Consider the following 13276-nt stretch of genomic DNA (forward strand, 5'->3'; position numbering starts at 1 on the left):
GCCTGACCCATGGCAGCAGACACATTTTCGTATCACAACCCAGCAAACATGCAAGGGGTCTTCCAAAAGTTCGTGGGAAATGGAACTAAAACACGTTAGATTTTCCACGAGCTTTCTGAAGGTCTCTCTCATATATGCGTCGACCCATATGTATGTACATTAAAATTTGAATGTGGAAACTATTTGGAATAATTCTGGCGTTTTCCATTTCAGTTTGCAAAATGTTGGCCTCCACCTCCTCAATTAATTCCATGGTACCTCATTGACTTATGGTCCCCATTTTACAAACACTGCCCAAAACCGAGTTGTTATAAGGAGGGCAATCAGACTCTTGCCATGTGCTTTCCCGGGTCACTGTGGTGGCTCTAAAGTTTCCCTGGCAGAATATCACCTGGCTTTTACTTTCCTCTGCTGGTCACCCAGGGGTGGTGGCAGCTGTGGGTGTGTGCAAGGTCTTAGAGAAGAAAAGGAAGGTTAAATTCAATACATAGCACTTCTAATATACCTTGTTAGCTCTTGCCAGAGGAACGTGGCACTCCCTGGACTTGAAAGTGACACTCAACTTTTGGTGACCTGGGTGACTGTTGGTCTGCAGCCCAGAAGGTTCATTTGAAGTGCAACACCCTTGGGAATAATTTCCTCAAGCCATTCTAAGGCACAGGACTTGAGGAACTCACTAAGGTTCAAAAGCACTGAGTGGTGTGTGTTCTGATCCACAGCTGTCAAACGGCCCAGCTCCGAGGACATCTCAGGTCAAAGTTGTAGAGGTCAAGCCTGATATGTTTCCTCCGTATAAGTACAGTTGCACTGTCACACTGGTAAGTAGTGGGGTGCCATGGAGGGTGGTTTGGTTTTGTGGTTGAGGGTGCAGTGCGGCTGTGGGTGCGGTAGTTGGTATCGAGACTAGGTAAGGTGGGGATTACTGAGGCTGAAGATGCCAGCACTGACACAAAGGCAGTAGCTGCTGGGGGAAATCAGCTTTGCCTTTCCCTCCCCGAGTGAGACTTATCAAGTATAGCTTCTTCTCAGGTCAGGGTACTGTTGCAGTTGAGGGCCCATCCAGCATTGGCAAATTACCAGACCTTGACTTGTTTAACTAGAAAGTGTCTTTTGCAGGTGAGTTTGGGGGTGTTCTGCTTTGCTCTAAAACAGCGAGCTTCTTGAGGAAAAGGCCTGCTTCTTTGTTTGGCCCAGCCTTTCTCGCCAGGGTTTCCGTCCCTTTGCTACAGCACATATTCACATCCCAGGGTGGCTCTGGGTTGGCCTTTTGTGGGCTAAACAGCAGGGGACAGTGGAGTCAATACTGGACAGCCGACTTAGTCCAAAGGCAGTTCTGGCTCTGCCCCTAATGTGCCATACGACCAAGGGCAAGGTTCTTTCCTTTCTGCTAATAGTAAGTCTGTCACCATCTACACGGAGACAGGGACTTGGAAAGTTCACAGAAAGACCACGGAATTTTTCGGCAGGGTTTTTGAAGCCTACTTTTATCACCTTGCAGAAATAACAGGACAGGGTCTGATGTGCCTGTCACTCTCACCAGGGGGGAGGAGAGTCAAGATCCACAGCCCAAAGTGCCACCTTAGCATAGTAGACACCGCTTCAGTTTCATCATCTGAAGCTCAGCAGCCCGAGGCTGATTCCTGTGAGCCAAAGGCCAGACGTACCTCCACCCTTCAGCCTTTCCACCAGCTGCCCCTTCCCTAGCACACTCTCCCCCTTTGCTGGGTTCAAGCGTGTGCAATGGCCACACAAAACCCACAGGGAAGACTTGGGATTATGGGGTATTTTAGGTAAGTGACAGCTACAATCTAGGATAAGAAACTACTTTGCATACAGTTCTTTAATCAGGACAGCCTTTTCTTAGCAGTGCCTGCCAGCATACCTCTCTGTCCCTCATCTCTTGACCTCATGAAGCCCTTTGGTCTTTGCTTTGCTCATCCCACTGTTAGCAGAGCTTTTAGCTCTGTCAGAAAATGCCTAGAGAACCCCACTCCACCAGTAAACACAGAGGTAAGCTCAACTCCAGCTCCACCAAGTGCCCAGCCCAAACAAGCCTCCTGCCCAAAGGTATCCTGCATTCTCACTCCGTGGTCCAGGAAGCCCACCGCTCTGCCTTGATCCTGTTAGCCCCTTTCTCTCTTGCTGTTTTTTCCCATCTCTTACAGTCTCCTGGGTTTCAGTTCTTTTTCTCCTGCAGTAGGGAGGTTCTCAACACAGGGTCCAAAAGACACAGTCCACTCCTGACCTTTTTTGGTGGTCATGAGATGCCTCCCTTTCCACTTCTGGGATGGAAAACTGACCAGCCCTCACCTTAGGGTTGTTCCATACACAGTTCTGCTCCCACAAGGGTGTCATGCACCTTATTTATTCGCAATCTCTCTGATCCCCTTGGTGGGCCACAAGCACCTCATACTTCTGCAACCCTATCAAGTGGTTTGAGGCACTCTAGTGATGAAGTGGATTAGACTGGCCTGCTGACGCGGAGGTCAGGGCTTCCAGCTCACCCACATCCCCTGTGGAGAAAGATGAGGCAGCCTGCATTTATAATCTTGACAGTCACGCCTGTCTTTACAGCAAGATGGTCCTGCTATGTTACTCTTTTCTCAGGCTTGCTGGTGGGTGGTTATCTTGGCTCTGCCCAGGTGTAACTTACGTTTTCTAAAATTGAATGTGGGTCTTATTTTTTAGGACTTGGGCCTGGCTACGTCGAGAGGCCGGGGAAAGTGCAAGAATCCCTCTTGCAGCTATGTGTACACCAACCGGCACAAACCGAGGATTTGTCCCAGTTGTGGTTTTAACCTTGCCAAAGACCGAACTGAGAAAACCACCAAGGCTATTGTGAGTTCCTTCCCCCGACTCCTCCCCTGGCCTTGGGACTGGGTGGTGGCTTCGTTAACAAGCGTGATTAAATGGAAAGAATGCTTCTCGGTGTGCCATAGTCATTAGCCACTAGAACTGCAACCAGGTTCTAAGATCTGAACCCGCGCAAGTCAGGTACCTTCTCTGTGCGTGTCCTTGCCACGGCGCAGGTGTAGAGCTCTGAAGATCGCACCCAGTGAACCAAGAGAACCCTTCCTTCATCACTAAGGGAGATGGCAGCATGCGCTTTGAAGTAGGCTTTGGGAGAAAACGGGCTGAAAGGGTTGCATCATTGTGGCTCTGAGGGCTGGTGGAAGGACTCAGGCCTTACAGTAATTGCCTAGAGGAGCCCTGACACTTTGTTGATTGGATGGCTGTCTCCCTGGTTCCTTGCCAAACCTGCCTGCTAACCTCAAGCTTTATTTCTAGCAGTCTAGTCAAACCTGCTTTCTGAAGTTGGACTAAACTATTTGGATAATGAAACATTCTGTTTGCCTTCCTAGGACCCTTTATTAATTTATTATTATTATTATTATTATTATTATTATTTGAGTCAGGTAAAAGGGGCATTTCCGATAGCTTCTGAATTTCCTAGCATCTTAGGAAGGCAAACAGAATGTGTCATTATCCAAATACTTTGGTCAAACTTCGGAAAGCAGATTTACAGCTTCAGCACTCCCACAATTGGGGTCACTGAGTCTGAACTCCATGGAAGTGAGTTTGGTTTTTTTGTTTATTGGTCTTTGGAGCTCCCTGGTGGCCATCTATTTCCTCTGCAATTTGCTCTACCCTGGAACCAAGTATCTCTGGGCTGGATTGGTCCATAGTCCTTTCCATCTTTTGCCTCTGGCTTGAAAGTCCTGTAGCCCATTCTCAGCATAAGAATGACAGGGCACACACAACCTCCCAGAGTAGCTTAACAGTCTAGGGCCAGTCAACCCTTTGCATGCATTCGCTTCTTTAGTTAGCACATAGTGAGTGAATGCCTCCTATGGGCCAGGCCTTTGGAGGTGCAAATATGAATAGAACGGGGCCCTTTCCTTTGAGAAGTTGACAGTCTCAAACAAAAACAAGCACTGCCATCGAGTTAATTCTGACTCATAGTGACCCTATAGGACAGACTAGAACTGCCTCTGTAGGCTTTGAGACTATAACTCTTAACGGGAATAAATAAAAAGCCTCATCTTTCTTCCATGGAGCAGTTGACGTTCCACATTATAATTTGCGTCTATAAAGCAACACGTGTAATATGTCCAGTAAATGGGGGTCGTACCTGCTATGTGCTAGGCCTCTGGCTGGTATTGGAATCAACAGATAAGCGGTGGCCTTGCCACTTGCAAAGCGAGGTGGTGACTTGCACTGATTAATAAGGGAGCGCACTTGGGAGCCTGAAGGGAGGGTATCTTAACTTGGTGAAACGGACCATGGCGGGATCGCCCTGGAAAAGGGCCCTGCCTAGGAAAACCTGCTTCTACTTGCTATAGAACCTTTGTTCTGGAAACCCAGTCTAGTGTGTAAAGTTCCCTTGTCCCCAGAAACTGTGAAGAATTAAAGACAAATCCTGTGGTGGTTAGCAAGGCAGGCTTTCAGTACAGATCACTGGCTTACGTACCAAAACTAGGTTCACAGAGTAGTCATCGCTCCCCAGACACTCTCTCCTTCAACCATATAACCACTCTTAAGAGATCGGAAGGACTTTGATCTCTCTTTAACAGGTTAGGACACTGAAGCTAAGAAAGTTGCATACATTTCCTTTGGCCACACATGTTACAGCAGTGGCATACACAGAACTCAAAACCAAACCAGATATCCCTCAAAGCTCATACCTCTTGCATGGAAGCTGACTCTTGAATGCATTACCAAGAAGAGTCTTATGCTCTTTCGGTGATGGAGAAACTTAGCCCACAGAGAGAGGGGGCGGTGGGAGGGAGGATGAGAATGAGGTACTGTCAGTCACACCGTGAGTGACCAGCTCGAGTCCTCATCTGTCCGTCTTGGGCCCATCCCTCGGCTGCCTGCAGCCTCTCCTCCTCTTGACCAGGCACTTCTCCTTTCTGCCCTGTGTGCTTAGCCATCTGTTCTCTTGCCAGGAAGCGAGCACACCTCTCCCAGAGGTACTGAGCACCACTGAGCCCCTGAGTGCAGCCCAGCGGGAGACCCAGCGCCAGTCCACCCTGCAGCTGCTGCGCAGGGTCCTGCAGATCCCCGAGAACGAGTCCGAGCTGACGGAGGTCTTCGCCTTGATTCACGAACTCAACAGCTCCCGGCTCATTCTGTCCAACGTGAGTGAGGAGACGGTCACCATTGAGCAGACTTCTTGGTCGAATTACTACGAGTCTCCAGCCACACAGTGCCTTCTCTGTAACAGCTCGTTATTCAAAGGGGGACAGAAGTAAGCACCCCTTCCAGATCTCTTCTGCCCTTATAGCTGGCCCCGTCCACAGAGCCCACACACCCCTCTCCAGAACGCTTAAAGATGGTATTTCTGGTTTCTTTATCGATTGCTAAAGTAATCATCAGTTAGTTATTCATTTAAGATTTTATTCCCAGCTAGACCACCCGGTAGAGTGCTTGGGTTTGGGAGTTAAGTGGATTGGTGAAATTATTAATAAGCTGAGAGGTATGAAATAAATGTGAGGGTGTTCCACAGACCCAGCATCCACCTAGAAAACCTTGGGACCCAAGCTCCACCACCTTCACCGTCCTGCTGCAGCAGTGTCTAGATCATAGATCCTGGGAACACATTAAGAACAACTCCCCTTCTGTGTTTCTTTTGTGGTGTTTTGGTACCAGCTCCTTGGCCGGGCCTCAGGAGTGCTGGCTTCTGACAGCTAGCCGGCTGCAGGTGGTGACTGCCCAGGTGAAGATGTGTCTGAACCCCCATTGTCTGGCCCTGCACAGCTTCATGGACATCTACACAGGTGGGCACCCACTTTCTCTTCCTGGAAAGCACCTTCCTTGGGTCCAACCTGTGGTTCCTTGAACACTGGGTGGGGGAGAGAGGGATTCCTCCTGCAGGTCTCTGTCCCAAAGATTACATTCACCTTGCCAGAATTAGGCTGTTACCGGAGATCTTAAACATAAGACTTCATTTAAAAACAGCAGATTGTCAGAGTAGTACAATTGGAAAATGCAGACAAGAAATTAAAATCCAAAGCACCCTGGTACACTGCAAGCCTTGGACTGCTCACCTCAAGGTTGGTAGTTCGAACACTTCAGCGGATTCTGGGAGAAAAGTGAGGCATCTGTTCCTGTCAGGAGTTACTGTCTGGAGAGCCGTATGCAGTAAGATGTACTTTGGCTGTGCAGCTCTGTGCGTTGTGATAAATACATGGGCATCACCAGCCCACAAAGCAGTGCCATCCTCACACCGTCTCGCAATGCCCCTGGCCTCTGACCACCGGTCTCCCCAGGGTGGCTCATGTTTCCAGATAGTACGGGGGTGCTTCCAGACATTGGTGGGGAAATGATGGGGAACTTTTCCCACAGACATTTAGAAGCGGTTCCCAACCGACCCCACTGTGCACTGTCAAAGCAGTTTGTCCTTCAGTTTGTCGATCGTCTCTGCAGTCTGTTCACGTGGTTATTTGCTGTGTTTAAGCACAGCCTTATCTTGCTTTTGTTCTGTGTAACAATAGGTAATCAGAACTCTGATCTTCTTTGTGCTTCCAGCCTGTGTTATTAAACCAAGGCTTTCCTGTCCTGTAGGGACAGCACATCTTCCAAAATGGCCTTCTTGCATTGGGCTTCAACGGACTCCATTTAGATTTCTCTGAATGCATTTCTTCCAGGACTTGGTGGAGGGACGACCTAGCCTTCGTTGTGTTCCCTCCACACCCGAGCCTAAAGGATGCTGCCGGCCTTGCCCCAGCGTGCAGTTGATTAACGTAGAGGAAGCAGGGCTCTGTTGGTCTTGACTGACTTGGTAGGGTGGGGGGGCAGGGATGGTGAGGGGAATTGCTGAACTTTTTAATGTTAAAAACAATATTATGTTCATGTTATTTCATGGGCAAGTTCATGTCAGAGCACATCTACATGACCTTATTTGTTACGATGACTATTTTATGAACATATCCTACTTTAAGTTTCCTGTCCATGGGTGCTTGTTTTGTGTCCCATTTTCTGTCACAGTGTATGGAGGGCTATCATGGTGTATGTCTGTTTTCTCTGTAACCCGACAGGTCTCTTTAATGTGGGGAACAAGCTTCTGGTGAGCCTGGATCTGCTCTTTGCCATCCGGAACCAGATCAAGCTGGGAGAGGACCCTCGAGAGGCCGTCAGTGCTGTTCTGAAGTCCGTGCAGGAGCAGACGGGTACCAGTTGACCTCCTCCCTCCTAAGGCCGGGCTGGGCTCCCTGGGAAGTCCAGTCATGGCTGTTAGCTAAATAGGCCAGCTTAGGGGGAACCTGCTGCTTTGAAAAGGAGACCTTGGCCTGCTGCACTCTTCCTGTTGAGTTTTACAAATGCACAGAGTCTTTCCATGCAGCCAGGAGCCCTTAGCAAGAGATGGAGACTGGCTCTTAAAAGCACATCCTGTGGGTGGATATTTACTTGGTCTCTTCTTGTTGTTAAGTGCCGCCAAGTCCGCTCCAACCCTTAGTGAGCCTGTGCACCGCCTGGTCCTGCGCCTCTTCACAGTTGCTATGTTTGAGCCCATGGTTGCAGCCACCCTGTCCGTCTGTCTCATTGAGGGTCTTCCTCTGTGTTGTTTTTTGTTAGTTGGACTCATTCTGAATGTTTGCCCCAGTCCCAAGGCTATCTGTGGTCAGAGGCGGTGGCCAAGCTCTCCTTACTTCAGTTGCTGTTTTCCTGGCTCCTTGTGGTGCACTCCCACCCCCTGACCCTTGCCTGGCGAGAGGACAGAGGAGAGAACAGGGCATGGAGTTTGCCGGGCCTGTAGTTGAATCTTGGCGCTCTCACTCGGTGGCAGAGGAGTCTTGAGCAAGTTAGACATCCTTGGCCTCTGTTACTCCAGTTCCAAGAAGAGGGCTCATGACGTTGGAGTTTCAGGAGATGGTGCATTTAAAGCTGGAGCGCTCTCAGCACAGTACCCGCACTTCATAGGTGCTTGACAACCTGGCCCGCCATCCCGAAGGGCTGGGAACTGCTCTTGGAGCTGCCAGCTGAGCGTTTTGGATGCCGGGGTGGCTCCCCTTGGACTGGGCTCCTGAGGGGTAGGGCAGAGACAGTTGTTCTTGCTTTCCTCGCTGGTCCACCCTGAGCCCTGTCAGCCTGCCCCTGACAATCCTCTGTGCTCTTGCCCTCCTTCAGAGAAGACGCTCACCTCAGAGGAGCTGGGCCAGCTGCAGGAGCTGCTGTCCAATGGCTACTGGGCTTTCGAGTGCCTCACTGTCCGAGACTACAATGACATGATCTGTGGCATCTGTGGCGTGGCCCCCAAAGTGGAAATGGCCCAGAGGAGTGAGGAGAACGTGCTGGCACTGGAGAGTGTGGAGGTAAGTGCTTTGCAGCCCTGGGCTGCAGCTACAGAAGAGCTGGAGGCAGGCGTCTCCCTGCGGAGAAGCAGCTGGGGCTCCAGCCTCGCCCCGGTGATGCCCATGGCACAGTCCCGGGCTGCATCTAGGGAAGGCCAGAGGAAGGAAGCAAGTATTGTGTCCACCTCCTCAGTCAACAGTTCATCCAGCAGGAACTTAGGCGCGCCTTGTCATGTGGAAAGAGCAGACTGCAGCTGCCCTCGCAGAGCTCAGTTGGGCGTGCTGGAGATAGACCCAAAACACACGCCGTGGGGTGGGGTGGGGGGGCGAGTGATGGGAGAGGGAAGGGCAGCAAGGTGGTGGAAAGGGGCGGCTAACTTTGATGTGTGGTAGTCCAAGGAAGGTGTCTCTGATAGGTGGCATTTAGGTAAGAGTTTCAGAGCAGAACATTCCAGGCTGAGGGGCTAGTGGGGACAGGGTCTAAGCCAGGACCGGCAGGGCATGATTGGAGCTGCAAGGAGACCAGTGTTGCGGGAGCAGGGGTGGGCACAGGGGGGTGTAGTGCTTCAGGGAGCCTGCGGGAGCCCAGACCTGACACAGCCCATAACACCAAGAACCGTGGAGCGGCTGGGTGGGGGGAATTTTCATGTCATGCCCACGTCTGAAATCTGAACTATAGGCGAAGACGAGCAGAAGGGGGTGCGGGGGGGGGGGATGTCCAGCTCACCGTACATCGAGCACATGACAAGCCTGTGATGCCTGTCCTTCCTTGCCTTTCGCCCAGTTACAAAGAGGGCACAGATGGAACCGGTGCTGTTTGAAGCCTGATGGTGCAAAACGAGACACCTTAAAATATAAGCCATTTAAGTATGCTTACAGCACAATGAACTGTTTGCCCAAAATGGGCGGAGAGGAGCCGATGTGAGCTGTGACTGTTTCCCCAGACGCTTTCAGACTGGGTTGCCTAAGAGAGAGGCTAATCGTCATGCATCAGAGCCATGAAGCATTTCTTTCATGTGCCAAGTTCATCCTCTGTTTCTATGTGCTCACCCAGCCTGTGAGGCTTTCCTAGAAGAGCGAGCTAAAGCCACCTACCCCCGGTCGAGCAGACAGACTCAAACTTTACACTGCTGGGGCTTGCTCAGCCTCACGCACCCACTCACCAAGTTTCTGATCCCGTTATTTTGAGGTGTTGCCCAAGAGCATGCGTTTTTAACAAGGGCCCAGGTGATGTGCCTGGGGGGAACACACCATAGGAACCACCGTCCTTGGAACCTTCTTGAAATGCTCACTTCTGGCCTCAGCAGCTGAGGCAGGGCACACGTACTGGGGGGCTGCCCTGGATGAGTGCGTGCTGGGGGTTGGCACAGTCTGGGAGGACCTTGCTGAGGAGGTGAGATGAGGTGAGGCAAGGCATTTGGCTGGGCCTTTGAAGATGGCTGACTCTCACCAGACAGGATTCTGCTTGTGGGAAGTCTTCTGCTAACAGGGATGGGGTTAGTAAAGGATTGGGCTATGGAACCAGGCCTGTGTACCCAGGCTCACTCTGGCCCTCGGTCTACTGGTGGCCTCGGACATCTCTCAGGCTTATATTTAAGAAAACCCCACTGCTGTTATGGATTCTGACTCATGTGACCTTATGTACGGGTAGACACAGCGTGTGGATTTGAACTGCACCCATTGTTCAGCCCGAGGCACCACCAGTAATGGCTACTTAGAGGCTATCTAGTACTTTGTGGGTGCTCCCATGCCATTGTTAACCAGTCAGTTCAGACCAAAATGATCCTGTGGAACAAGGCTGCCCCATAGGGTGTAATCTTTATAGAAGCAGCCTGCCACCTCTCTCCTGCAAAATGGCTGGTGGGTTTGAATGACATGCCAACTTTCGGTTGGTAGCTGAGCGCTGTTTCCTGTACGCCCCCGGTCCTCACAGGATGGGAAAGGACAGCATTGAGGTAGAGAGCAGCAGGGTGCTGAGGGGTCTTTGAGCTGGGGGTTACTGTGGTGCTGCAGAAAGACATGGGACCAAAAGTGACTTGGGTATTAAGTTGTCTGATTTTGGGGGGCCCTGCTGTGCATGGCTATCAGACCCCCCCTTTGCCCCCTTTCACAGCCTGTTTCCCAGGATGTATAAAGAAGAGCGAACGGCATTCTGTTGCTAATATTCTATTGTTCCTACAGCTTGACCTTTTTTATCCCGACCTTTTAGTTCACCTGGCCTGAGTTCCTGGGCTCTAGTGAGGTAAACATGGAGGACTTTTGGGCCACGATGGAGACAGAGGTGATTGAGCAGGTGGCATTCCCTGCCAGCATCCCTATCACCAAGTTTGATGCCTCTGTGATTGCCCCCTTCTTCCCACCACTCATGAGAGGAGCTGTGGTCGTCAACACGGAGAAAGACAAAAACCTGGATGTGCAGCCAGCACCTGGTAAGACTACCTGCTCGCTGACGGGGTTCAGGGAAGGGCGGTCCACCGCAAGACAGCACAGATGACCCTGAATCATGGAAATGACAACCTGTGACAGAATATCCTAGAGGTGGAAGACTTAGTCCATGGTCTGGGACAGGGCACACACTGCTCACTGCTAGCGATCTGCCAGGCCCACGGCAAGGAGGAGGCAAGTACGCCTTTCAAACGCGCCTGTGCAGGTGGCTTGTTGATGACATGGTGAGAAATCTTGACGAGCTCATCCAAAACATAGCTTTCTGTGCTCGGTGACCTCTGGCAATTCCCTTGACCTCCCTGGACTTCCATGACTTCATGCACAAAGCGGGCGGGCTAAAAATGGTCCTGCCTTCCGAGGCCGGCGAAGAAGATGGCGTGAGCCAGTCACAGTCCAGTGCTCATCTGCTACCTTACAAAGTATTTTTTAACTTCTTTAACTGTAACTCAGTAAGAAACAGGTCTTACATCATGATTAGGAATGACCGCTGTGTATACAAGGGGGTGCTCAAAAAAAGCCCCCGTATTTTTCCCCCAAGGCTATGTATTTAAACTTTTTTACAAAGCAACCGTATCACCTTCAAAGTACTCTCCATTACACTTAATACATTCATCAAATCTGTGATTCCATTTTTGAAAACATTTTTAAACTCGGCTGACAGCACCTTCATTTTTCTTCACCTCTTCACCTCTCTGTCCTTTCATGTCCCTCTTCCTTCTCAGAAACAAAAAGGTACACGGAGTGAGGTCAGATGCATGGGGCAAGGGAGCCACACTGGGTTTTTACCCAAAACTGGCGCCCTAAGGTGGCTGTGTGAGCAGGTGCATGTGTCAAACCCCACCCCCATCCCCGTCTGCCAAACCAGGCCTTTTTTGTTGCGCTGTTAACGCTTTTCAGAAGCTATTGATAGAAAGCTTGATTAACAGTCTGAACTGATGGAACGAATTCCAAATGTACTAGCCCCTCACATCAAAAAAATGAATATGATCTTGATCTTTGATTTCACTTGAGTTTTGGGGCGGTGAGGTGAGGATGGTGCCTTCTGCTGGCTTGTTCATGTTTGCTTTCGGGGTGTAAGATTCGCGCCATGTCTTCTCACCAGTAATGACCTGGGAGTCTGGGTCCCTTCAGAGCTAACCTTCCAAAGAGCACAGTGGATTTCTACTCGGTGCTCTTTCTCCTGGCCAGTCAGAACCCGGGGCGCACATTTCACAGCGGACCTTCTCATTCCCAAATCTTTGTTGAAATGCCATGAACCGAATTCCAAGATAGTTCAGATATCTTCCCCATCTCTTAAATTGTCGGTCTTCAAGCACTAGTACATGCATTTTGTCAACATTTTTGTCCATTTGTGAAGTTGGAGGGCGTCCAGAACGAGGCTTGTCATCAGTTGACATTTCACCTTTTGGAAGCAAGAAAACCACTTGTCCACCTGAGTTTTTCCCACAGCGCTATCCTTGTAAACTGTGTGCAACATCACAACAGTTTCGGCGGCATTTCTCTCCAGCAGGAAACAGTTTCACAGGCTTGCGCCGTCTCTTAAAATAGGCCACCACAAAAAATAAGGCTCAAGCAAAACTGCTTCTATGAAAAAATTTGGTGTGACCAGAGAAAAACCCTTCCCAGGCGATGCCACTGGGTGCACTAACTCAGAGCGAGTTGCTCCCCGAGCCAGCAAAATGTAAGCTATGAAAGCTCAGCTCCGGCCGGTGGAGCATTTTCCCTGTGGGTTTTTTTTCCCGGTACCCCACTTGTGTGTACATGAGCAGATGCCTACAGCTCAGACAAAATGTCCAGAAAGCACTGCTTGCTCTTACTACGTGTACAATGCTTTATTTTCTGTTGTTTCCTCCTCAAAAATGCTGACTATGGCCTGCTGTGGCCCACAACTGAAACTGTTTCCCAGCACTAGATACTGAGGTCTCCGGCCCAGGAATTGCTGAGTCGTTGATGACTGTGCTGGCCAGGCCTAGGCCCAGGCTTCTAGGCATGATTTCTGAAGCAAGAGCTGCGGTGCACTGTGACTGCTGGTTAGGACAAAGCTCAGGAGATGTTCCTCTCTGGGCCACACTGGGGCCCTGTAGGGCTGTCAGCTGGACAGCTCACGTGTAGGTGCCCCAAGGCACAGAGTCAGTTCTGAGAAACCTCAGGTTTGCCATGGGTCTCACCTCTCCCGGCACGCGTGCAGAGTGTACCCATTACTGACTGTGGTGTACCTGAGCCCCTTGGTTCCGCTCGCCCCCGGGCAGCTGCCCATAGCCCCTTGGGGGCAGCAGCGCCCTCCCTCAGCACTGTGCGGTCTTCCCTTGCAGGCAGTGGCAGTGCCTTGGTGAGGCTGCTCCAGGAGGGGGCCTGCAAGCTCGAGCAGATGGGCTCCTACAGCGAAGAGGAGCTCCGGCAGCTGCTGGGCCGGTGCAACATCCCCTTTGGGGCAGAAGACTCCAAGGTGAATCTCGGGGAGGCAGGGGCTGTGGGAGCAGGCTGACTGGTCGGCTGTTCTGGTCACTTGTGTTGGCAGAGGGTGCTGGTGGTCAGGG

General features: G+C 50.9%; 1 protein-coding gene across 1 annotated transcript in view; it reads left to right on the top strand.

The window, feature by feature from the left end:
* Positions 1–13276, top strand: part of HMGXB3 (HMG-box containing 3) — a 52297-nt gene that overhangs the window by 33123 nt on the left and 5898 nt on the right. The window contains exons 10-17 of the mRNA XM_075541801.1: positions 720–818; positions 2689–2838; positions 4950–5251; positions 5653–5780; positions 7041–7172; positions 8131–8315; positions 10504–10723; positions 13052–13185. Coding sequence (XP_075397916.1) covers positions 720–818; positions 2689–2838; positions 4950–5251; positions 5653–5780; positions 7041–7172; positions 8131–8315; positions 10504–10723; positions 13052–13185 — 1350 coding nt within the window. The remainder of the gene's footprint in view (positions 1–719; positions 819–2688; positions 2839–4949; positions 5252–5652; positions 5781–7040; positions 7173–8130; positions 8316–10503; positions 10724–13051; positions 13186–13276) is intronic.

Source organism: Tenrec ecaudatus, chromosome 2 (assembly GCF_050624435.1).
Source record: "Tenrec ecaudatus isolate mTenEca1 chromosome 2, mTenEca1.hap1, whole genome shotgun sequence".
Lineage (NCBI taxonomy): Eukaryota > Metazoa > Chordata > Mammalia > Afrosoricida > Tenrecidae > Tenrec > Tenrec ecaudatus.